The following is a 25,048-nucleotide window of genomic DNA, read 5'->3' as shown; positions in this document are numbered from 1 at the left end:
GACTTAAACTATTAAATTCACCTATAAATATGTCAAATAATCCTTTAAAAATATTCTAAATATTTTTTTATTTGGGCGCGCAATAGCATTTATTATTCCTTTCCAATAAAATTCTTAATATAATGGAATGCTTGCAAAAATATTAAATAAAATAAGTTTTTGCTAATAAAACAAGTGGAAATAATTTTTAAATTGCACACATACATTAAGTTAACAATTATTTTAAGTTATTTAAGCAGTACCAGTTAGTTTTTAAGCTCTAGCGACAATCGGTAGTCTTTTCTCTAACACAAACGATAGTCCCAACCGATATCTCTAAACTTTTGAAATATCGATAGTGTCATCGAATTTTCCCCACCTCTATTTTTTGAGCTCTGTGCACGTTGTATGTGAAAAATTTATGCAGATGTTTTCGCCAATTGTAACCAAGCCCGGATTGTGAAATTGCAAGCAGACAGCGAGCAGCATAATAAGTGCATTCAGTTGGCCAAGCGAACGTTTTGAAACAAGCCAATTCGGTGACATTTTGGCCATGGCACGCGATTGTGTCAACGTCACCTTTGGAGCACTCGCTCTCTCTCGCTCGCTCGCTCCCCCTCTCGTTGCTGCCAATTTTTTGCGTTCGCTCTCTCGCTCGCCCCCGAAAGCTTAACGGTTAGAGTGAAATAATGAAATAACCGAGTTTCGACTTTCGTTCACAACAAAAGTGCGGCCCTTTTATGCCAAAATTACTTTTAGTTTCGAACTGTTTTCAAATCCGTTTGGAGGGTTTTCCAGTTGGCCAGCGAGTGTTAGAGAAGGGGGGAGCGAACAAAGTAGTATGCAATTACGGTGCTCGCGCTCTGCTTGTACCTTCCACTCCTCTCTCTCTCATCTTAGCTTTTCCCCCCATCGCCCCTGTCCATGTTCGGCGCATTAACTGTGCATGTGTGTGTGTGTGTTTTATTTTAAACGTTTTTTAATCGTTGCAGTGTATTCATCGCCAGCCACGTTAAAAGGAAGAACGTGTATGTGAATACGACCAGCAGAGCAGAGAAGCCAAGTGAAGGATTCAGGAGCCCAAATTCTCAATCCCCATCCCACACAGCCTTACGCACACACACGCACGCTCTCCGGGAGAGGAAGGGTAAATAAAACAAGCAACGAGCAAAATGTCTGGCGAGGAAACGTCTGCCGATCGCAATGTCGAGATCTGGAAAATCAAGAAGCTCATCAAGAGCTTGGAAATGGCCCGTGGGTGAGTGTTGTGGATAATATCCTTGTTATTCCGATTCCCCACCTCTTTTGTGTACGTGCGTGGGGTATACACAACGCAAAAACAACAACAGGGGTGGAAGTGGGCGTAGTGTGGGTGGGGACGCGGGGAGCAGCGAGTACAACCACCTTTCCTTGTCTTGTTGTTGCCGAGCGACTCGACTCTCCTTTGCATTGTCTCCAATCTCCGCACGATCCCTCTCTCTTCCGCCCTCTCTTAATTTTTTGCATACGAGCAACACGTTTTTGTCGGGTTTTTATCAGTTCAAACTAGACTGATTGAGTGTTTGAGAGAGCCGTAGAGCGAGAGAGAGGGAGAGGGAGTGAGTAATGCGCCTCGTGGCCGTTGTGCGTGTGCGTATGTGTATGTGTGTGCCCCGAAATGGGCCAAGCTTTGTTGCCGTTCCCCCCTCCGCTCTCACTCTCACACTTTCCACCAACCGCCTTCGCCCCATCTCGCTCCCTCTCTCGACCCGGTCCTTACCGCTTTACTCCGCTTCAGAGTGGGTAACAAGGTCAGCGAATAGAGTGACCCCCGCAGGAACATAAGTATATATATATGCATATATATCTTGTTGTCAACATACGCCACAGTTGGGGCCAACATAATACAGCTGCCAACTGGATTTTGCCACCCTTGCCAATTGGAATTTGCTGAGTACAGTTATCTAGGTTCTCACATTGGTTTTCATTCAAATGCAATATATATTTTTAAATTCCATGTTTTTGTTCCTATTTCTTTGTCGCGTATTAAAAGTAAAAGCAGTCAGTCGAAGTTGTTATACCCCTTTGCATAGATAACGAAACTTTAAAACATATCGTTCATATAAACTTAAGAGTACGTTACAGAAAAAAACCTAAAAAAAAATTCTATACTAATTTTAAAAAATAATTTGTTTGAGAATGTCTTCTAAGTTATAACACCTTCGGCAAGGGTGTACAAATTATAACACGGCCTACTTATTACACCAGTTTACAAAAAAAAATTGATGAAATACGCACTTCAGGAAACTTTTGTTTTCCGGTAAGATACATCTCCCTGATTAAGAAAAGGGCATTTAAAATTTTTTCTATGGTACCAATTTTTTTTAAAGTGTAAAAAACGTTTTTCGCACTTTTTTATTTTTTAACTCGAGTTGTGATAAACCGAATTCGGTCATTAAAGACTCATTTTACAGGTAATGGAATGCCCTTTAACTTTCTTGTACACATCGTTGAGTTCCATTCATTAGTTTAGAAGCTACACTTCGTCAAAGTTGAAAAAGTTGGAAAAAATGCAAAAACGCTGGCATAAATTGCTTCTTTAAAAATACACGCCTAAAAACCGAAATTAGTTTTATGTTGTTTTCTTAAAGGCTGAACTTTAACGGAGAATATAAGCCATTGATCACGACAATCCGTTGGTAAATCGATTTTTTACAGATTTTTAAACGTATATACCCAAGTTCAGTGTTCGGGAGCAGCGGCCGTTAAACATTATTTTAAATTTTCAGTGTTGGGGAACGTAAGATTTTGGTGCAAGTAGTTATGCATAACGTCAGTTTCTTTGCTATTAGTGCTGGGCAAGCTAAAAAGGATGCGATTGCAGTTACAAGGAAATCATTTTCATATATTTTTAGCAAGAAATTAGCAAGGAAACTGACGTTATGCACTACAACTTGCACCAAAATCTTACGTTCCCCAACACTGAAAATTTAAAATAATGTTTAACGGCCGCTGCTCCCGAACACTGAACTTGGGTATATACGTTTAAAAATCTGTAAAAAATCGATTTACCAACGGATTGTCGTGATCAATGGCTTATATTCTCCGTTAAAGTTCAGCCTTTAAGAAAACAACATAAAACTAATTTCGGTTTTTAGGCGTGTATTTTTAAAGAAGCAATTTATGCCAGCGTTTTTGCATTTTTTCCAACTTTTTCAACTTTGACGAAGTGTAGCTTCTAAACTAATGAATGGAACTCAACGATGTGTACAAGAAAGTTAAAGGGCATTCCATTACCTGTAAAATGAGTCTTTAATGACCGAATTCGGTTTATCACAACTCGAGTTAAAAAATAAAAAAGTGCGAAAAACGTTTTTTACACTTTAAAAAAAATTGGTACCATAGAAAAAATTTTAAATGCCCTTTTCTTAATCAGGGAGATGTATCTTACCGGAAAACAAAGGTTTCCTGAAGTGCGTATTTCATCAATTTTTTTTTGTAAACTGGTGTTATTAACTTTGTAAAGGAAGTATGCCTAACTTTGTTGAAATACCAATTTTTTTGATAGTGTAAAAATAATAGCATATCTATTTATTTTATAATAGCATATATATATATTTTTTATTTAGGAGGATAATTACTCAGAGGGAAATTAAAATCCATAGCTTTGATAAGAAAAACTCACTATCTGAAAGAAATAAAAAACTGAAATATAGAGTAAGCGAAACTGTTCAACCCTTAAAACATATTAATTCCCATATAATTACTCAACCTGAATGCTAAGCCATGTAAAGATTTTTTCGCTTGTGACAGAATTTCAAGGTCTATTTGCAAAATTTAAGTAGGTTGGTATTCCGTGTAACCGACGTGTGAATATCAATTTGTCGTGCACTGTTGCTATGGCAGAAAAATACCCTATTATCTTTGCCATTTCCACGTCTAACTTTCTCCCCTTGTTTTGCTTTTTTCAGCAATGGCACCAGCATGATTTCTTTGATTATTCCGCCAAAAGATCAAATCTCGCGCGTCAGCAAAATGTTGGCCGATGAGTTTGGAACGGCCTCGAACATTAAGTCCCGGGTAAACCGCCTGTCCGTCCTCGGTGCCATTACGTCGGTACAGCACAGACTCAAATTATACACCAAAGGTGAGTTTTACACACTCCTTGGAGATCCTAAATACCTAATCCCTGCTCGATTTCAGTGCCTCCCAACGGTTTGGTCATCTACTGCGGCACCATTGTCACAGAGGAGGGCAAGGAGAAGAAGGTGAACATAGACTTCGAGCCATTCAAGCCCATCAACACGTCGCTGTACCTTTGCGACAACAAGTTCCACACGGAGGCCCTCACTGCCCTGCTCGCCGACGACAACAAATTCGGATTCATCGTGATGGACGGTAATGGAGCGCTGTTCGGAACCCTTCAGGGCAACACCCGCGAGGTCCTCCACAAGTTCACCGTCGATCTGCCGAAGAAGCACGGACGTGGTGGTCAGTCCGCCCTTCGTTTTGCCCGTCTGCGTATGGAGAAGCGCCACAACTATGTGCGAAAGGTCGCTGAGGTGGCCACCCAGCTCTTCATCACTAACGACAAGCCCAACATTGCCGGACTCATTTTGGCCGGTAGTGCGGACTTCAAGACGGAGCTCAGTCAGTCCGATATGTTCGATCCTGTAAGTTTTCTAGCTTGACATCCGTTTTCTCTGTAACTTGAACTTGTACTTCCCTTTCAGCGTTTGCAAACAAAAGTTATTAAGCTGGTGGACGTGTCTTATGGCGGCGAAAACGGTTTTAACCAGGCCATTGAATTGGCAGCCGAATCGTTGCAGAACGTGAAATTCATACAGGAGAAGAAACTCATCGGCCGTTACTTTGATGAAATTTCTCAGGTGTGTTGACAAAGCATTTGCTTTAGAGGTTAGAAATAGATTACATAAAACATATTATAATAAAAGATAAAAGAATAGTCTAATGAATATATTCAAACAAAATGCTCTAATATATAAGACCAAATAGGATTATTTTATAGTTTTTACTAAATCAAAAACCTCAAATTTTTAATAGGATACTGGCAAATACTGTTTTGGAGTGGAGGATACTTTGCGGGCACTGGAACTTGGCTCTGTGGAGACTCTTATTTGCTGGGAGAACCTGGATATTCAACGTTATGTTCTCAAGAATCATGCCAACTCGACGTCAACGACAGTATTACATTTGACGCCGGAGCAGGAAAAGGACAAATCGCACTTCACTGACAAGGAGGTGGGTACTAAATGTGCAATGGGCCATTAATAAATGCTAATACGTACTCCAATCCAATAGAGCGGGGTAGAAATGGAGCTGATTGAGTCTCAGCCGCTGCTGGAATGGCTTGCAAACAACTATAAAATGTTCGGAGCCACACTGGAGATTATCACGGACAAGTCCCAGGAGGGAAGTCAGTTCGTGCGAGGTTTCGGCGGAATCGGCGGTAAGTTTTCAAGTTTTACCCAAAATGTTAGCTCGCTAGTGGTAGATCGATACTATTCCAAACAAATGCTGCAACTATTTCTATTCCTCTTTCCTCATGCTGCTTTCACACGGTCGTCAACGCTATATTGTAAATGTATACTCAAAAAAATGTTGCCACAATTCGATATGTAGGCATATTGCGCTATAAAGTAGATTTCCAATCCCTACAGGCCGACGAGCCGCTGGAGGATGTCGATCTCGATGACTATTAAGCCGGGTGGGGCTGCGAACGGGTCTCGGTTATGCGTTACATACATAATAAACCAGTACTTTTTGGGAAACCTCGTAAAGCAAAACGTTCAAATTGATTAGGAACCAATTTACTTGCCACATAGTTTTACCTATGTTCAGCGTAGTCGTTCAATATTTATCACCAATAGGGTCCCTCATCAGTCGGATGGTGCATTTCCTTGTCGATCAGATCAGCGTGTATCTAGATATGTACCTATATACGTTTTACCAAATTTTTAAATCAATCGTCGTGCACCAAGCGGAACCGAGTGCGAGATTACTTTTAAGCAACAAATTAAATTCGTATTTCGTATTCGTAATTCGTATTTCAATTGTCATGTAAAAGAGATATTAGCCCATTCTCTGTTCACCTGGTTCGGATTTTGCGACTGCGGTTTTAGGAAGCATATGATCTACGGTGAACATGCCACTATTAGCTGGAAGAGTTTCGAACGTATCTGCATTTTCCCCTATTCAAATTACAACCGAGTGTTATAAGAAAGTATACAAATCTAATCCATAAAATTGTAATAAAAATTAAACCAGAAATAAAACACCACACATAATGAGGATGAATATCCGTTTATATTCAATCGCGAAAATAAAACACGGGCTTCATGTGCTATTTATCAATTAGTAAATGAATAATATATATATTTTGTCAAAGGGGATGAGAGCTGTAATGTATTATCTTGTATTTGAATTATTTGTGTTGAGCCTCTTGTTTTTCCTTTTCATTTTTTCAATATCTGCTTTTGTTCCCCAAGTCTTTTTTCGTTTGTTTATTTTATTATAATTTATTTAAATTGTGCTTTCTCAGGTATCTTACGCTACAAGGTGGACTTCCAGAGTATGCAGCTCGATGAATTGGACAATGACTGCTTCGACCTAGATGATTACTAGAAAATGTTTCTGTAGAATTGAATTTGCAACTACCGTCGACCGCAAAGTGAAAACTGCAACTACATAAAACCAGGAAAATCAAATAGAATATTTTATAATACGAAAAACACACATACCTTCTTCCATTTTAACGTTGTTGGCGAAAAAAGTAAAAATTTAAATTAATGCATATAAATACAAACGATATAATGTTAAATCGAGGAAAACATATTAAAATGATACCGTTTTACGTGAAAAAACCATAAGTTGAACAAATTTTTTAGGGCTGGTTGGTCAAACATGTAATATAATTGATATAATTCATAACTGAATATATATAGCTCGCTATAACTGAAAAGATACGGAAAAAGTAATAATCATTCTATATTGCCCATTTAAAGTATTGATATGAATTCACCCGAGATACATTTCGGACGTCCGGTATCTTTTGGATAACATTACATAGACTGCTGAAAATGCTGGTAGCCACTTTTTGTATTACTACGAGTATCACAATGAAAGTGCGGTTGAAAGTAAAGGGAAATGGGCATGACATTTCTTACTTTCTATTTGCAGGCATACTTGGAAACAGTTTATTACGAGATTCCGAACAGATTAGTTGACGTTTATACGTGTACGGGCACAAATACAAACATCATTTGTTTTATAAGCGATTTGCATTTAGGAATTTGGATAGATCCATTTGGTAAGTTAAAACTTGTTTCTAAATCACACTTACATGCAAGTACCTGTACTCGTTTGAATAGACATATGTAAGTAAAAAAAACCTTACAGTTCACCTTCTCTACCAGAGAAACTGATAAAACAATATTACCCTGACTTTAAAAATAACTTAGAAGTTTAACTTAGCGAGGTCTGACTGTATGTAATTAAATATGCAACAGCAACAGTTGGGTTGGCCAAGTTTGCTTTTGGCATGCACTGTGAACGATAAACTTATTAAGTCGATAGGGTAACTATTCAATTTTTCTTCATTTGATAATATTAGCTTTATAAGTAAGAATGGGTTAATTAATAAGCGCAACTTTTCGTTTGAAGGTACTTTCATTTTGATCAATTTTATTGCTTAAAGAATGCTGAGTTAAATAAAAAGTATTTGTTTATATATATTTTGCATGGAAAACTAACACAATTAGTGTGTAATACTGACCAATTATGTTGGAAAAATACGATTTAAATAAAATAAGGTTCACTCTAAAGCCCACAAGTGTACTCTGGTATGAGTATATTTACAGCCCCGATTGTAATTTCAATTATTTTGATTGTGAGCAGGGTATACAACTTAATGGAAATTTGATCAAGAGAACGTTTAAACACAATCGGCTGCAGTCACTCGAGGCACTTACAGTTGAAACGTCGGCGACGAAGGTTCTGTTCTGGAAACCACAAAATAATCGGTTTTTTAGTGGCCAATTCAGACGTGAGATACGAACACTTCGAGCAAGATTATGGCAGCCCCATTGGATCGGACAGAGACTGTTAATCAGATTCGCGATGGCCTCATGGACGACTGGAAAATCCTGGAAAACGTCTTCAGTCTGCTCCAAAAGGACGATACCTTCTGCGTGGATCCCCAGAAATGGACCGAACAGAAGATAGTTCCGTTTTTGCAGCCAGACAAACTTAAGGTTAGTGAACGATAGACTCGCCGGCGTCTACCGATCTGGAGATAACAACCATAGACTGATTATAATAAAGTGTTAAATTCAAAATTTTGCCCTGGCAGCTGGTAAAAATAATTGTGCTAGACCAGATCTATTTGAATGAATTTTATTGATAAAAGTATGATTTGATTGAGCACACTTAAACTGAAACATCTAATTCCGTTAGGTCTTTATGATTATTGCTAGATTGAGATAACAACCGTAGAATGATTAAAGCAAAGTGTTAAATTCAAAAATGTGACTCTGGCATCTGTTCAAAATAATTGTGATGTAGACATTGTGCTAGACCAAATCTATTTGAATGAAATTAATTGATAAAAGTATTAGTTGATTGAGCACACTTAAGCGGTAGTATTTGATAACATTAAGTCTTTGTGATTATTGGCTAGATTGATCAAATTGTATAGGAGCAATATCTGGACCAGTATTACACCCATAATTCTTTGGAAAAAGGTTTTTAAAAATTTTGTATACAAAAAGGAAACGGGGAAAAAATTTATTAACCCTCTTTAAGATTAAACACTTCAAAAAGTCAAGGGACCACCTGTTTATAGAGTATCTGATACCGTAAAGTCCTTGTACTCGTTGCTAGGTTATAGATTTCCAAAAAATTCTTTACCAGTTCAAAAAGGTTTCTAAAACTTGAACCCTTTTTTATAGCTAGCATTTCAGAGGTTATCTGTTTTACATTCTTTTGAATATTTATTCCCAGGAACTGATTAATCTAAAAGTCCGGGAGACGGAGAAGTGCACGCTCGCTGAAATCGAGGAGCTGTGTCAGCAGGTGATCCATTACTCCGTGAAAACATCGCACGGGCGCTTCCACAATCAGCTCTTCGGGCAGCTTGACCCATTCGGATTGGCAGGAGCTCTGATCACCGAGGCCATGAACGGCAGCGCGTAAGTCTGCAGCATTTTCCCGTATATATGTTTGTCTATATGACCGACAGCAGCTAGCATCTTTTATTGCAATCTACAAGTGCTAGGTTCAACGTACAGATAACTGTGTTAATGTAATGTACTAATTATTATTATATTATAACCCTATGAGTAGAAGATGTAACTAAGATGAAAATTATTGTAGTGTTTTACAATTTTAATATTTAATCAATGTCGTAAATTAATTATTTATAGTTGCTGATAATGGGTATGAAAGGTAAATACATTTACTAAAGACAATGATCTCTAGTCGCTGATAATGCAGCATTTTCCTGTATATATGTTTGTCTATATGACCGACCGCCGCTAGCATCTTTTATTGCAATCTACAAGTGTTTGCTGAGTTCAACGTTCAGATAATTGTGTTAATGTAATGTACATTAAAAAGTACTTTCTATTATATTGTAACCCTCTGAGTAGCAGATGTTACTAAGATGGAACCCTTGATAAACTTATTACTTTCTTTTGTATTATTATAGTGTTTTACTATTAAATTATATAATGGGTATAAAAGGTAAATACATTGACCAGGGAAATTGATTTCTAGTTGCTGATTTAAATTAAATTCTTTTTAGGAATGTAATAATACAAAACCTAACTTCTTATATGCCGTTTACCATAAAATAAATGATAAATATATATCCGAATTTCTCCTGCAGATACACTTATGAAGTAGCACCCGTGTTCAGCCTGATTGAAACTGAAATAATTTCCACAATATGCCAGCTGGCAGGATATAAGGATGGCGATGGCATCTTCGCGCCCGGAGGTTCCACCTCCAACATGTACGGGCTGGTTTTGGCCCGCTATAAGATCGCTCCCGAGGTGAAGACCTCCGGAATGTTTGGGATGCGACCCCTGGTGCTGTTCACCTCAGACGAATCCCACTATAGCTTTGTGAAGGCGGCCAATTGGCTGGGATTGGGCAGCGATAACTGTGTGTCGGTGAGGACCAACGAGCGGGGTCAGATGCGACTGGACGACCTGGAGGCGAAGATCACGGAGGCAAAAGCGCGTGGTGGCCAGCCGTTCTTTGTCAACTGCACGGCAGGTACCACTGTACTGGGTGCCTTCGATGACATAAACGGTGCAGCAGATGTGGCAGAGCGCCATGGTCTGTGGCTCCATGTGGACGCCTGCTTGGGAGGGTCTTCGCTGCTCTCCACAAAGAACAGATCCCTAATCGCTGGCCTTGAGCGAGCCAACTCCTTTGCCTGGAATCCACATAAGACCATCGGTGCTCCCTTACAGTGTTCGCTGTTCCTAACCCGGGAATCGGGACGCCTCCTGGAGAGATGCAATAGCACCGAGGTGCATTACCTCTTCCAACAGGACAAGTTCTACGATGTGTCCTACGACACGGGCAACAAGAGTGTCCAGTGCGGCCGAAAGATAGACGCCTTCAAGTTCTGGCTGATGCTAAAAGCCCGAGGATACGGGAAGTACGGTCTCCTGGTGGACCATGCCATCGATATGGCCAGGTTACTGGAGGATAAGCTGCGACAGCGCGGAGATCGCTTTAGGCTGGTACTGCAAAAGCACGAGTACTCCAATGTCTGCTTTTGGTTTATTCCAAAATCAATGCGGGTGTCCAGCGAGAAGGAAACGCCGGAATGGTGGAGTCGTCTCTATACTGTAAGTAAACATATTGTCCCAACAAGAACTTATGTTTACACATTATTTTTCTGGCTTATTATATAGGTGGCTCCTAAGATTAAAGAGCAGATGGCCCACAGTGGCACTCTGATGATTGGCTACTCCCCTCTAAAGGCGCTTAATCTGGGTAACTTTTTCCGCATGGTCTTCACTTGTTTTCCCGTCCTAAAAAGCGAAGAGTTGGATTTTATATTGGATGAAGTTGAGAGACTCGGCGAGAAAATTGTTGTTTAATACAAATTGATAGTTTAAAAATAAATTGAAAATATATAAAAATACATTTACGAAACTTAAAAGTTGTTAACCTTTTTTATTTATCAGTTCCTGGGATTTTATACTTGATGTCGAAAGTTCTTACGTTGTGGTATCCTTAAAAATGCATTACAAATCTAATATTTGCATTATCTTAAAAAACGTTTTTTGAACATTTCAAATAAAAGTATATCAACCGTTATCAATTTATATCGCCTGGCCACACCAATCGCTATCGATAAAAGAAAGTATCGGTGTTTTATAAAAACCCCAGCACGGTCTCACAATCAAAACAAATCGTGTTTTTTGTTGCGAAATTGTTGGAAAAGCGGAGGAATAAAAAGGAATCAACATGGGTCGCGCGGAGGTGGGTACGCCCAAGTACCTGGCCAACAAGATGAAGTCGAAGGGCCTGCAGAAGCTGCGCTGGTACTGCCAGATGTGCGAGAAGCAGTGCCGCGACGAGAATGGCTTCAAGTGCCACACCATGAGCGAGTCCCACCAGCGCCAGTTGCTCCTCTTTGCCGATTCCCCCGGCAAGTTCCTGCACAGCTTCAGCAAGGAGTTCTCCGACGGCTACATGGAGTTGCTGCGCCGACGGTTCGGCACTAAGAGAACCAGTGCCAACAAGATCTACCAGGAGTACATCGCCCACAAGGAGCACATCCACATGAACGCCACTCGCTGGCTCACCCTCTCCGACTACGTCAAGTGGCTGGGGCGGACGGGCCAGGTGATAGCGGACGAGACGGAGAAGGGCTGGTTCGTCTCCTACATCGATCGCAGTCCGGAGGCCATGGAGCGGCAGGCGAAGGCCGATCGCAAGGAAAAGATGGAGAAGGACGACGAGGAGCGGATGGCTGACTTTATCGAACAGCAAATCAAGAAGGCAAAGGCGAAAGACGGCGACGAGGATGAGGGACAGGAGAAATTCACCGAACTTAAGCGCGAGGAGAACGAACCTCTGAAATTGGACATTCGCCTGGAAAAGAAGTTCCAGCCGGACACGATCCTGGGCAAATCCGCTCTAACCAAAAGACCTGCCTCTGAAGTAGACGAAAAAGTCTTCAAAAAACCCAAATCCGTGGCTGGAGACAGCCAACCACGGTCAGCACTGGACGAGATCATCAAGCAGGAGGAGGCCAAAAAGGAGCGCGACAACCGCAAGGACTACTGGCTGCACAAGAACATTGTGGTGAAGTTCATTTCCAAATCCATGGGCGACAAGTTCTTCAAGCAGAAAGCGGTTGTCCAAGAAGTAATTGACAAGTACCAAGCTAAAATTAAGTTCTTGGACACGGGGGAAAAGGTGAAAGTAGACCAGGTGAGCCACAATAAATGTTGTATTATTATGGTACAATACTAACCCAATTATTTCATTTCTAGGCTCACTTGGAGACTGTGATTCCCGCCTTGGACAAACCTGTTATGGTGGTTAATGGCGCTTACCGAGGATCTGAAGCTCTGCTAAGGAAACTGAACGAGCGAAAATACTCAGTCAGCGTGGAGATATTGCATGGTCCCCTAAAAGGACGAATTGTGGATAATGTTCAGTACGAAGACATATCTAAATTGTCTGGTGCATAGTTTCACTTTCCTAAACTTAGGATATATAGATTTAACTCTACTAAGCTATTTGATTGTACAAACAGAAAATTACGATACTGGTGACTAGATTGTTTTTAACCAGAGAAAGGCTGGTGGCGAACTAAACTTCGTTACTTAAACTTGGCCCGCCTAGCATTTAGGTTAATTAAACATGACTTTTAAATGAATATCTAGAACGCTCTCATTTACTCGGAGTACTCAAGTAGGTATGCAAACAATATTTTTGGATTCATATTGGGAACAATAAAACCCCCAAACAAAGCCTGATTGACTGGCGATAATTCCCATACTTGCAAAATTAAACTAGTTCCAGCTTCGGTGTGGTAAAGTGCATGTTCGCGATATGCGGATTCTGTGTCTCATTATTATACTCTTACGCTTTGGAGCATCTGGAAATACTGCTGAATATGCTGAGGCCAGCACAACAAGAAGCTGGTGGAATGCAGTGCCTCGGCTTTTGAGCGACATTGTTACCATCAAGGCAAACATTCTAACAGCCGGTCCCCTCGAACTGGCTGCCAGTGCAATCGATGTTTTGTGTAAGGATAATATTTAATTTTAAATATGTAAAATATTATAAAGTAATATTTTTATTTATCCAGGTTCCTCCACTCTTTTTATGGACAAAGTGCCTCCGCAAATCACTCCAGATATAAAGAAAATGAATTTTCAGTACATGACTCCGTGCCAGAACTATAGTGTTCCTCTGCTGGAGGCCTCGAAGCTTTGGAGGCACTCGAGATTCAGCAAAGGACGAAAGGTGGTTATCTTGGCCACCGGATGGACCAACACCGTGAACGAATCCTCCGCCATTTCGATGATCTCCAAGGCTTTCATGTGTCGTGGCGATGTGAATTTTGTTGTTCGTTATATGAAACCGAATTGGAATTTCCGTTCTAAATCATTTCTTTCCCAGATTGTGGATGCTGCTGACTATGTGGACACCTTGTACTCCTGGTCGGCCCTGAACACGGATTTAATTGGCGAGCACATTGGCGTGGGTCTGACCCATCTTATAGAGCTGACCCCACTTAGAAACATCCACTTGATTGGCAAGTTAGAAAAAACACCAAGAAGCCGATTCAGTTATGTGAAGTATAATTTTTTGTTCCGTATAGGACATTCCCTGGGAGCTCACATCATGGGCACTGCTGGTCGGACATTTAAACGTCTTACTGGAAAGCTAATACCCAGGATAACTGGCCTAGATCCGGCCAAACCCTGTTTCAGGCGGGAGAACATCTTGCCGGGCTTGACGCGCGGCGATGCCAAGCTGGTGGACATCATCCACACCAACATTGGCATTTTGGCCAAACGTGGCCCACTGGGGGATGTTGATTTCTATCCGGGCGGAGCACATGCCATTCAGCCCGGCTGCCTGACCATCTCTTGCTCACATACCAGAGCAGTGGAGTATTTTGCAGAGAGTGCATATCCTCGCCAGGGGAAGAATTTCATGGGAACCAAGTGTGCTTCCTGGGAGAATCTAAAAAGGCGGGACTGTTCTGCTGGTATAGTTTCCCCAATGGGCTATAAAATGACTCCCCAAGCTAGGGGAATGTACTATGTGGAAGTTAACAGCTGGCCTCCTTATGGCAGGAACTCGAAGCAAACTATTGATCCTAAATTAAGGACTTGCTATTTGTGTCAGGAGTGAGCATCAGACTTAAGATTTATACATTAAGTAATATCAATAAAATTTTTGTAAATAGGCCAGCTAATATTATTAATGTTCTACAAAATGAATTATATTATAACTTATGTTTATAATTCGATTTACAAACTTTGTATGATCATATTAAAAGAAAATGTTTTTTGCATTTCAAATATATTTTTCTTATTATCTGCACTTATATTATACCTATTTTAGTTTATACAACGATTAGTAATCGATTTGCGTAAGATCTAGGTCGTCATTGAAGGCCTCTGAGATGTCCTTTTGGCTCTGCATGACGCGCTCCTGGGTTTCTGCAATCCGCCACAACTCGTCGTCGTCATCGCCCATCAGCATAGAACGATCCCCACAGCCCTTGATATCAGGCCGCATTCTTGCCTTGGGTGGAGCTGGTCCATTGGTGCGTTTCTGCCGGTTTCCCATCGTTATCTGGCTCTCTTCGAAATAGTTGTTCGGATGGTTGATGGTCGGCTCCACAGAGGCGTTGTGGGTGAGCTGGAAGTACTTGCCACAGCCGATTTGATAGTGACCGCGGGACACGAAGAACATCACCTCATCGACGGCGCTGGCGGACAGGCCATAGGAGGAGAGTTTGGTTTTCAAAGAGCCCTGATCCATGTACTTATACGGACAACCATGGCAATCACCCGGAGCTGCCATGTCCTTGATGATCTTCGCGCAGGAGTACGGTGTGTAGTTGACCATGGAGCCTTTCTTTCCGTAGTTGTGATAGATGTTGTACTCGTAACTCCGCGCAAACTTGTCGGCATCCATTTTCTTGGTAAACTCTTCGCGCCAGAAGCGCAGCGAATCCTCTAGTGTTACGCCGATGCCCTTGAGAAACAGGCCGTACTGCATTCGGCCGCCGTGTTTCATGTGATGTTGGGCGCGAATGTGCTCATGGCACATGCGCATGCACAAAGGCATTGAGGTCTTGGAGAGCTGGTCAAGGGATTCGATGGGTATGGCTGCATCCCGACACACGGTGTAATCCTTGCCGGTGTAAGAGTTGTGCAGGGCCTTCAGCATGCGAGAGATGCGCTCGTCGCCTTCGACTTCCTCTACCAGACCCTTGGCGGCCTGCAGGCCCTGCTCGATCTCGTCCTGCATCCGAGTGCCCACTATGGACACCAGATCGTGGGTGTTTACATAGGCGAAGCCTGCCTTCAGGTAGCAGCGACGACCCCGCACCAAATCCAGCACCTGGGTGAAGGGCACCTTGTAGAAGTCCAACAGCTCGATCTTGGCCACACTTTGGCCCGCCGTGCTCTCGTACAGGCCATCCTTGACCTCGTCCTTCTGGTCCTCCGTAAGGGGATGGATTTCAAAGTTGTTGGCCTCAAGGAACTGCTTCACCTCGGAGCTGCTGAGAGCGGCAAACTTGTACCGGAAGAGCTCCATTTCGCGGGCCACGAACCAGCGTGTGAGGTCGTCGGAGCGGCAGTAGGCCAGCCGGAGGATGAAGTGGGAGAGGTAGTCCCGCCGGCGGGTCTGGATGTCCGCCTCGTGTTTGGTTCCTCCGCCGGCGGAGCAAAGCCTCAGGTAGCTGCGCAGTCCCTCGCGGGTTAGTTCCGCACTCACGTACTCCTTCCACTCGTCGGAGAGCAGGCGCAGATTACGGGTACTGGCGCGGTCGAGGACGCGAAGAAGGCGCAGGCGCTCCAGGGCCAGCTCCTCGAACTCCTCGATGTGTACATCGTCCGTCGGCGGGAAGTGGTACATCATCACATTGTGCGGATACTTGGTCTCCAGGCTGACCACCTCCACCTTGACCTCGGTTCGCTGACGTTTCTTTAAACGGAATTCCATGGTGCGGCGATAGCGTAAATTGAAATTTGTTTAATGTCGTTTTGTTGTTTTGGCGCGCAAAATACGTATGGACAAGATCAGCTGTTGGCTTCTCTACCGATAGTTTTGCAAATCGTTATCGATAGATGTAGATACATTTTATAAATATACATACTTTACGTTTTGAAATTGTATCTCAACTAACCATTTTTTGGCTCAACCGCTAATTAGAAGTTGCTTGTCGTTTTTTTCAGCCAATGGATATTTGTATTTTAAAATTAAATATCTCTCAGAATTTCTCCTTTTGGAAACCGTTAAACCTTGTCCCAAAATTATATTATGAAAAAGGTCATTGGATGCATCGCTTTTTAAATTTTATTCAAATAATTATAAGTCTTAGTATAAAATACTTACATAATTTTACCAGTTGACAAAAACATAATAGGTTATACTTTTAAAGATATATTTATGTTTATTACCTACTTAACTGTATTTATTTATTGTGTGGGAACTTTTTTCTTCATCAATGTTCAACGAAGTGTTCTATTTATTTTTCAGGTACTTCCAAATCTGACTAGAACTCTTTTAGTTAAAATTATTTTACTCTAGGTATTTTATATTATGCACTGAACTCTCTGGAACTAATGCCTATGACCTCAAGTGATCGTCTCAAGCGCTTCCAAAACAGTTTCCTCTCCTCCAATTTGGGACTCGCATCTCCTTTGCCAGTCGGCCACTTTATATAGGTTTTCACATCCATAAGATATTGCAGAGTCTTTGGCCGCTTTCTTCGGGGAATATCCTCCAGGAAAACCAGGATCAAATGCTCCTTGCTGACCTCAAAGATGCTGTTGGGGAAATATGTTAAAAATATTAGGATTTGTATGTATAAGTTGACCTTACCGATGTTGGGCCAAATACATTTCAAATTGGCACCAGTGGCTTAGCAGGAACTTGGAGGATATGATCAGCATTAGGGAGTACGAACGGTCCATGCAGGAGATAATGTTATCCAGAATAGTCACTCCAATCTGGAAATAAAATATGATTACTTACAATTAATACTTTTGATTTTCAAATAATTTTACCTGAAAATCTCGTTCGTGCAGACATATGGATACATCCCCAGTTTCCTCAACATTTGGCAATAGTTCGTTGAGCACCCAGGGACGATCGTTTTGGCAGTAGCTGATGAAGATATCGTAGACGGCGCTGGGATCCCTTTTAGATATGTGTGTAAAGTTATCCACCGATTCCTTTGAGGCACTGGACACAAGAGCAGCGGACTTCAGGGAGGAGTAATAGTAGTGAATGTGCCATCGCTTCAGGTAAATAATAAATCCCAGGATGCAGACTCCAACTATACTGCCCACCACTGCGATCACCGTGTTCGACACCCGGTTCAATACCTCCGTAATCTCACTCATCGTTCGCAACTGGCAGTTGAGCTCATCCACCTGGAGTTGATCGGTGTTATTGAAGCAGTAATATTGACTTGCCTCATAGTCGAGCAACTGGAACTTTAGGGTGAGATCGTCTTCGAATTCCTCCCTATGATATGTGGAGGCTGAGGAGCATTTGGAGATCACCTTATAATTGTCGGACGAGAAGCGCAGCTTGATTATATGATTTACTAGATTAAAATCCCTTATGTTGGTGTAACTCTTCTTTAACCAGGGAAGAAAGCGACTCTGCCAGAGCTTACGATCTATATTCAGGGATTCGGCAGCCGTGAATAGGTCTTTACCAATCGAATTCTGGCTATAGTTCAGCAGGCTGTAGGAGCATTCCGCATCCTTATTATTGAAAGCTGCCACCTCGACCACCGCTCTTAAATTACAGTCACATATGAAATTGTTTTCCCCCAGACTTAGGTAATCCAATCGTTCGAAGTCCTTCAGCATTTCATCGGACAGCATATTGATGGTATTACTCCTCAGGTTCAATACCTTCAAGGCGGAGTTATTGTGAAAAACACTGCGATACCAATTGCCAACATGGTTAGAACTCAGATCGAGGATCTCTAGCGATTTTAGGGACTGGAACATGACTGGAGTCAGGGTATTAATGTTATTACCCGCCAGACTTAAGACTTGGACTTTCCTCAACGATTTGGCCCACTCCAAGCCCTTTAGGTTAGAACGCTCGAAATACAAATACTTCAGCGTATCGGAAATGCTATCAAAAGCATCTTCTATAATGTTGTAGGATAGATAGGGATTCCCCGACAAGTCAAGGCCCTCCAGAACCGTGTTTTTGAAGATGGCACTGCTCACCATGGGAATGGCGGTGTAGCACAGACTTAGGAATTTCAGCTTATCCCCCAGATGGGCGAAGGCCACCGCACTGTTTCGGGTCATCTTAGAGTGGGATAGGTCCAAGTAGATTAGTTCCGGAAGGAGTTTAAATACATTCTGCTGGATCTTCAGGCCGTATATCAGACTCAGGGCCATTTCAAGAGTGGGCAACTGCAGTTGGTAGCTGTAGGTCAGGAAGTTGGTGAAGGACAGATCCAAATACTGCACTCCCTGGATGTGGTAGAACGTGTCGTGGTTTATGGTCATTATCTTGTTGCCCGACATGAAGAGCCTTCGCAGGCTGCTGACGTTCTGGAACGCCTCCTTGCTCACGAACTCGATGCTGCAGTTGCTGATGTCCAGCTCCACGAGTCGGGACAGATTTGGGAAATTCGCCCAGGCAACGGATTGGGCTAGAGAGATATTGAACATATAAAGGGAAAATGAAAACTTTATTTAGATTATATCTAAAGGAAAATGTGGTTCTTTAATTCTGAACACTTTCAAAAACAAAATGTGATATATTAGAGATTGGAAAATGTATTAAAAAGTATGTTATTCCCTATTCATTTTTTTTTCCAGATAATGTGTTATGTGTGTAATTGTGTTTAAGAGGGCTCCCATCCTCAGTTTCATTAAATCTAAATTTTGAGTGAAGGTTGCTAAAACTCTTAATTTTTTTTAAATAAATTCTTTTAAGATAATAACAATTTATAAGCCAGGAATAAAAGAAAGTGTCTAATAAATACAATTTTTTATCATTATTATAAAAAATTCTTAAGATTTGAAATAAGGAGGAGGTCCTTTTAAGTTGTCTTACATTTCTTTCCGTGGTGATGAGACCGATCTCTCAATAACTGAATATAGTATGAGTAGTTCAGACCGGTCGTGATTGAGTGTGTGTTTGTGTTGTTTTGAAAGTACAGAAAGCACTCCCGATCGTAAAGATCGGTGGCATTTTGTGCAAGTAATTCTTCGCATTTGTGTGGTGTAGTGTTACTTGCGTCCGAGCGGGCTTCGTTTATAAACCGACCAAAGGCTGAAATTGCGAAGGATAACTGGCCATCAGAATATGGGTGCCATCGTATTTCTAGATCTAGGAAACAAATACCATTAAACTTACTTTCGGCGTCTGGTAAAAAATCAGCGAAATTGTTTCCCCGTAGTGACAGAAACTTTAAGGATTCCTTCATGGAATAAAGGGTTCTGTACGGAGCAGTGCTCAGCGTATTAAAGGCAGCCGAAAAAACCTCTATTCTGCATCTGAAGAACTTCCTAGCAGATTTCGCCTCACGCAACAAGTCTGAGTCCTCCTTCAGGTTACCATGCGATAGATCCAAATACATTGAGCTTGCTTTAAATAAGTAATTATATTTAAAACCTATTAGTTTTATTTGTAGCAACTATTCTTGAGGAGTAAAGAATGTTCTTGATACACCAAATGATATGATAGAACTAACTTAATCTATAGACATGCGTCCTTGTAGACTCCAGTAGAGCATACCGGTTTGGTTTCTCAAGTACCGCGTATAAACATTCATTGCAATCTATTTTGACCAATACCCTGATAACAGCAAATAGCTTTGTTAAATCCACCCCCCTAATTCACCAGTTATACAAAGCTTTTTCCGATAAGAAATAGACTAATAGTTAACAATTCTATTGGCTTAACTAAACACTAAAAAGCTTTTATCAGCAGTCGATTCGAATTGACGGAAGCGTGGAAATATATCGCTTTGATTGCTGTTAACAACGGTCAATCAAAATTAAACACTTAACCGATTTTTTATTGGGCCCATGGGCTTACCGAGTTTCTTTGTTGATTCCTTCAGAGTTCCATTGGGATACAGCCACCATATCACTTCGTCTTTAATCATATCCAAAAGACAACTATTGCCATTATCCGATTCGTATTCCAGCATGAGGTTCTTGAGATCAGCTCTTTCCTTACTATCTTCATCGGCCTCCCCATTCGATGCAGTTGATAAGTCTGGTTCTATCCCATTGAGAGTCGAATGCTCGGAAGATATGTTTACAGCACTTCCCATCAGCAGGGATACCAATATAGTCATGTCCAATAAATATTTTGGGGACATTTTCACTTAATTGCGCACTTGCTTTGCTTGCAAAATGGTGTTATAAATATGATTTGATTTCGCAATCGCTCAGATAATCGCGTACTATTGAAATTATATAATCACTGGTAAATTTTTTAGTATTCGTAGCGTTAAATCACTTTCGTATTCACTGGTTATTCCGAAATTTTTTAAACATTTTGTGTATTTTTTTACCGCTTAAACGAAGCACTCGCCTTGGATTCCCGAAAAAGACTGACTAGATTAATAGCCTGGCTAATGGTCAGCCGAATATTATTGGTAGCAGCGATACAATACTGCCATGATACGGCTTATCAATTTTGGCAATATCTTTCCTTGAATGGCCCGCGACTATCAGCGTATCGCTATTTCGGTGGCAGAATGCGTTCCGCCTCACGCCCACGCACTATTTCCTTATCGGATAATTATCTCGTCGTCGGGAAATGGTGATAAGTCCCATACTTCAAAGGGATCGCTGCTCTGCATCAAGCGTAGACAAAACGGTTTATTTTTGGCCAACACACAAATTAAAGTGAGACGCCTTTTCGAACCACTCAAGCACTTGGGAATGTTTGTTGATATAAAAGCGTTGATTTACTGTGCCCAGTCAAGACTGATAAGAAACCGTTTGACAAATCTTAGATTATCAGTTGATCGCCGATAGGAAATACTAACCACTAAAGACCTTGCTACCGAAATGTGCAATTAAGTGTATCAATTCCCTTTCAGACATGGCATATATGTAGGTTATTGCCCGTAAAAATATTGATTGAGAATTGGAAGATAGCGGTAGTCATCCATAACGTTTACATAGTAAATGGTCGAGAGCGCTTCTAGATATTACTAATCTACCTTTGATAACACAATCCTTTCAATGACTCTTCAAATATGGTTTTAAAGACTCCTAAATCTTCAATCTAATTTTTTGTCAAGTCAGCATGCAGCAGACAGACTTAGGTTTATTAATAGAGCAACCTAATTTCAATGGTATAAGCTAACATTAAATAACTGATCGAAAATGCAAATGTCCTTATTTCTTAAAAGATTATATCACCTATATCTCCAAAATTGAATGATTAGATTTGTTCTTTATCCATACTTATTGTATGGTATTTTAAAATACAAGCTAGGTACAAAATCCGCATCAGTGATGTTAACTGCATCCGGATAACCGGTAGAAAACCCATGGTTAGTTTTGAGTTTCCCCTAGCTAATGGAGAACGAGATCAAAAAAGAGAGTGGATGGTTCCCGCTGGAATTTGAGTGGAGTGGTAGGGGGCTTGCCGAACCCGAACCCGAACCCTGAGCTCAATTTGAAACAGGTTTTGAGTGCTGAGATCGAATCTCGGCTGTTAGTCGACATTCAGAGCTCAACTGAGGCGGTACCTGGTGGCGGATGAAAGTAGAGTTTAATATCTGGGATAATAGGCAATTCTGTCCCAAGATTACAAACTTATCCGATACACTATGCGCAAATCGCCGGGCAGCCTGGCCTCGGAGGCCTTCTCCAGTTCCAACTCCTCGCTGAGCAACTCGTACAGCGATGCCAGCGATCTGGCCAACTGGGAGGAGTACGTGGCCACCGACGGGAGTCTTTTCTACATGGAGTATGTGAGAAATGCGAAGACTGGCGGTTCGGCGGAGCGGCGGGTGGAGTTCATGCGCCGATCGCTGCGCCTGGGAAAGAAGTCGTCGCGTCGCCAGCCACACAGCAGTAATCAGAGTCAGAATCAGAACCAAAACCAGTTGGATTCCCAGACGGAGCCGCAAGAGTTCCGATTCTCACAGTTCAAGACCGCTGCCCCCGATCCCAAGAAACTGGAGCTTGTGATCACAGCCGCCGATCGCTTCCGTTTCGGTCGACGATCCACAGCAGTGGAATCAATCCTTGGCTTCCGGGTGCTGCCCTTTCCGGATCAACCGGAATGCCTGATGGTCGATGGTTTTGTTCATGATCTGAGTGCCCTGCAGCATGGCATAAAGCGGGGAGATTGGTTTAGATCCCTTAATGGCATAGAACTGTATGCCAGCAATGTGGACGAGATACTGCAGCAGTTTGTGGAGCCCACACAGGTGTGTCTGGGTTTCCAATCCTGCGGTTCGGCCAGTGCAGTCTCCCCCTCCGATCCTGGCTATAATCCAAATCTGCAGGATGAACAGGTGTGCAAGGTGGAGAACTTTGCCGTCTTCACAGAGAGGTTCGAGCAAATGTTGATAGCCGAGGGTAATTCCGGAAGTTCCGAGAATTCGCCTGATATAGGACTACCCTTTGCCATGTTGCTTCTGCCACCAGAGTGCTATCAGCATGAACAGCAACAGGATTCGCTGTACTACTTCCCGGAGACCCCTGACAACTTCCTCTTCAAGGCCCGCGGCAGTTTCCTCACCCTCCACGCCGTTCTCAGCGAACTGCACACCCAACCGTTGAGCTCCCGTCTCCTGGTGGATCAGGTGCAATACCATGTCAACTACCGAAGACTCAATGGGTTCCTGGTGCTCTTCGCCTACGCCGGAGGACTTTGCAGCGCTGCGGAATGCATCTTGAGATCGGATGAGCTAATAGGATACATAAGATTCTCGCTGCCTGGTTTGGTCCTCGAGAGCTTTAACCAGGAAGGAGAGGGAGAAGCGGGAAACAGTTCGGGTCTCAAGCAGTTCCTTCGGCACTTTTGTGAAATCCAAAGAACTCGTCTTCTGGCCCGATGTCGTGGTCACATCCGGTTCGAGGAGCTCCTCGGACTTTCCCGTAGCTTGCCGCTGCCAAAGGAGGCACAGTTGCGCATCTTCGATGCCCTCAGTGAAATGGAGGCCATGGATTACCGCAACTGGAACGATGAGCCGCTAACCACACATCGGGAGTTCTTCATTTACGGAAGCGCCCTGTACTTCGATGGTTTCCTGGTGGCCAGCCTGTTGCCACCAGAGGTGAGGGTCAGTGTGGAGGGCTTCCTGCGCTGCCGGGGGATCTTCGAGCTACTTGGAGCTGCTCCGGGGATCAGGGTGCGCGAGATGTACGTTTGGGAGGAGATCGTCTTGCCCAGTGCCACGGGTCGCTACTTCCTGACCATCTGCACAAGGAACCACCTGAGTCTGGCCGTCATCCTGAAGATCTTTGATGCACCGGACATGGCTCCGGACGCCGTGGTCGGTCCCTCGCTTTTCTACATCGAAGAGATACAGGAGACACTGGATCACCTGGTGCAGTGCGGCATCGAATCGTTGGCTATGTTCTGGTCCGTTTCCAACAAGAGACCCGAGGTGTTGGAGGCCACTGCCGGAGAAAGCAGAGATCCCGAAAAGGAGCCTAACAGCCGGCTGGAGTCCTTCCTCAAACAGAAGCTAACCGTTCTGAGTAATTCGGTGGAGGAGGAGGCTCAGTTGTGCTCCTCGTTGGGCGGCTCCTCCATACACAGCCTGACGCCCAGTGACTCTCAGCTCCATGGTGCTGGCGAGGATTCGGACAGCGGTTCTGACTGGGAGAACTTTGCCGTACAGCATCCCCTGCATTACGGATTGAACCTCGGAGCTGAGAGCCACAGTCAGAGTCAGATGACGGAGTCCATGTGGAAGGAGATCAACAACGTGGTGCCGGTGAAGATATCCGCTGGCTGGAAGAACTCCGTGCTCCATTACGTATACATCGACATAGCCAATGGGTCGTTGTTTGCTCCATTCACGGACAGTTCTGAGAGTTCCTCCTTCCTGTCGGAGATCCGTCAGGCATGTCACATAATCCACGCCGTGCTGGAGAAGTCGAAGCACTATCGCAGACAGCTCTCGGAATCCTCAAGAGCACCGACGAGTTCCAACGGGCACAGTGGTCACAGCCATGCAGTGTCCCTGGTCAAGGAGCACGGCATGACCCTGGAGGTCTGCTCACCGTCTAAAACGGAGGGTCAAGTCCAATCCCAATCCCAGATGCAATCCTCGAAGAGCAGTCGCTTCGTGGTGGTTGGTCGTCTGTTTCAGTCGCCAGCCAAGGAGGTCTACGTGTGCCACCGCTCCGATGTTCCCCAAAACATAGTAGAAATGGCCTTCCGATTGTCCTTCTTTTCGATGGGATAGGGGTTTTATAAAAATAAAATCAAAATATTACGAAAGAATTATTGATATTAAAATACATTTTTATATGTTTGTACTTGCCCTATTTAAATAATTGTTTTTATTTAATTATATTAAACAAATATATTAATTAAAAATCTTTTATGGACTCGCTAGACGTTTAAAAAAAGGTTTTCAATATGAATACCTAAAAACTAAAATATTTTTCAAATAAATTTGCCAATTTAGGAAAACCTCCAAAAATTAAAGAATATTAAATTATTCAAACTTATCAAACATATAAACATTATCCTTACGGATTTTTAGAAGCGGAAAATTTAAACTTTTGTTGAGATGAATATTTTCGTTACATCGCAGAGAATAAATCAGTATTTTACCAAAAACACAAAAACTGTGCGAATGTGTTTC

At 42.4% G+C, this 25,048-nt stretch overlaps 7 protein-coding genes across 9 annotated transcripts; 5 read left to right on the top strand and 2 right to left on the bottom strand.

The window, feature by feature from the left end:
* Positions 1–315: 315 nt before the first annotated feature.
* LOC119553316 (eukaryotic peptide chain release factor subunit 1) lies at positions 316–6,842 on the top strand. 2 transcript variants are annotated; one of them, XM_037863642.1, is made up of 8 exons: positions 316–385; positions 972–1,237; positions 3,930–4,105; positions 4,162–4,631; positions 4,692–4,847; positions 5,023–5,220; positions 5,281–5,428; positions 6,521–6,842. In XM_037863642.1, the coding sequence occupies exons 2-8, from the start codon at positions 1,152–1,154 to the stop codon at positions 6,601–6,603; spliced, it is 1,317 nt and encodes a 438-aa protein (XP_037719570.1). In that variant the 5' UTR covers positions 316–385; positions 972–1,151; the 3' UTR covers positions 6,604–6,842. The 2 variants fall into 2 exon arrangements, with proteins under 2 accessions (XP_037719570.1, XP_037719572.1); XM_037863644.1 differs by lacking the exon at positions 6,521–6,842 and adding an exon at positions 5,602–6,225.
* Positions 6,843–7,923: 1,081 nt separating this feature from the next.
* Positions 7,924–11,117, top strand: LOC119553315 (cysteine sulfinic acid decarboxylase). Its single transcript, XM_037863641.1, has 4 exons — positions 7,924–8,231; positions 8,980–9,167; positions 9,866–10,841; positions 10,908–11,117. The coding sequence occupies exons 1-4, from the start codon at positions 8,052–8,054 to the stop codon at positions 11,094–11,096; spliced, it is 1,533 nt and encodes a 510-aa protein (XP_037719569.1). The 5' UTR covers positions 7,924–8,051; the 3' UTR covers positions 11,097–11,117.
* Positions 11,118–11,386: 269 nt separating this feature from the next.
* On the top strand, positions 11,387–12,889 carry LOC119555118 (DNA/RNA-binding protein KIN17). Its single transcript, XM_037866342.1, has 2 exons — positions 11,387–12,438; positions 12,501–12,889. The coding sequence occupies exons 1-2, from the start codon at positions 11,467–11,469 to the stop codon at positions 12,699–12,701; spliced, it is 1,173 nt and encodes a 390-aa protein (XP_037722270.1). The 5' UTR covers positions 11,387–11,466; the 3' UTR covers positions 12,702–12,889.
* Positions 12,890–13,065: 176 nt separating this feature from the next.
* LOC119555281 (vitellogenin-1) lies at positions 13,066–14,379 on the top strand. The gene is made up of 4 exons (XM_037866584.1): positions 13,066–13,261; positions 13,325–13,584; positions 13,639–13,774; positions 13,841–14,379. Exons 1-4 carry the CDS (start codon positions 13,066–13,068, stop codon positions 14,377–14,379), a joined length of 1,131 nt encoding a protein of 376 aa, XP_037722512.1.
* Positions 14,380–14,520: 141 nt separating this feature from the next.
* On the bottom strand, positions 14,521–16,255 carry LOC119555176 (DNA primase large subunit). The gene has a single exon (XM_037866425.1). It carries the CDS (start codon positions 16,204–16,206, stop codon positions 14,605–14,607), a length of 1,602 nt encoding a protein of 533 aa, XP_037722353.1. The 5' UTR covers positions 16,207–16,255; the 3' UTR covers positions 14,521–14,604.
* A 442-nt stretch (positions 16,256–16,697) lies between these two features.
* On the bottom strand, positions 16,698–20,825 carry LOC119553699 (toll-like receptor 2 type-1). Of its 2 annotated transcripts, none has more exons than XM_037864257.1 (6): positions 20,290–20,825; positions 19,606–19,836; positions 19,303–19,521; positions 17,274–18,895; positions 17,089–17,216; positions 16,698–17,033 (listed from the first exon to the last, which is right to left on the bottom strand). In XM_037864257.1, the coding sequence occupies exons 1-6, from the start codon at positions 20,576–20,578 to the stop codon at positions 16,805–16,807; spliced, it is 2,718 nt and encodes a 905-aa protein (XP_037720185.1). In that variant the 5' UTR covers positions 20,579–20,825; the 3' UTR covers positions 16,698–16,804. The 2 variants fall into 2 exon arrangements, with proteins under 2 accessions (XP_037720185.1, XP_037720186.1); XM_037864258.1 differs by having other exon boundaries at positions 19,606–19,795; positions 20,290–20,350.
* Positions 20,826–21,986: 1,161 nt separating this feature from the next.
* Positions 21,987–24,716, top strand: LOC119555180 (protein inturned). The gene has a single exon (XM_037866430.1). It carries the CDS (start codon positions 22,046–22,048, stop codon positions 24,641–24,643), a length of 2,598 nt encoding a protein of 865 aa, XP_037722358.1. The 5' UTR covers positions 21,987–22,045; the 3' UTR covers positions 24,644–24,716.
* The last annotated feature ends 332 nt before the right edge of the window (positions 24,717–25,048 follow it).

Source organism: Drosophila subpulchrella, chromosome 3L (assembly GCF_014743375.2).
Source record: "Drosophila subpulchrella strain 33 F10 #4 breed RU33 chromosome 3L, RU_Dsub_v1.1 Primary Assembly, whole genome shotgun sequence".
Classification (NCBI taxonomy): Eukaryota; Metazoa; Arthropoda; class Insecta; order Diptera; family Drosophilidae; genus Drosophila; species Drosophila subpulchrella.
The sequence above is the reverse complement of the archived record's forward strand: the minus strand, read 5'-3'. Positions and strand labels throughout refer to the sequence as shown.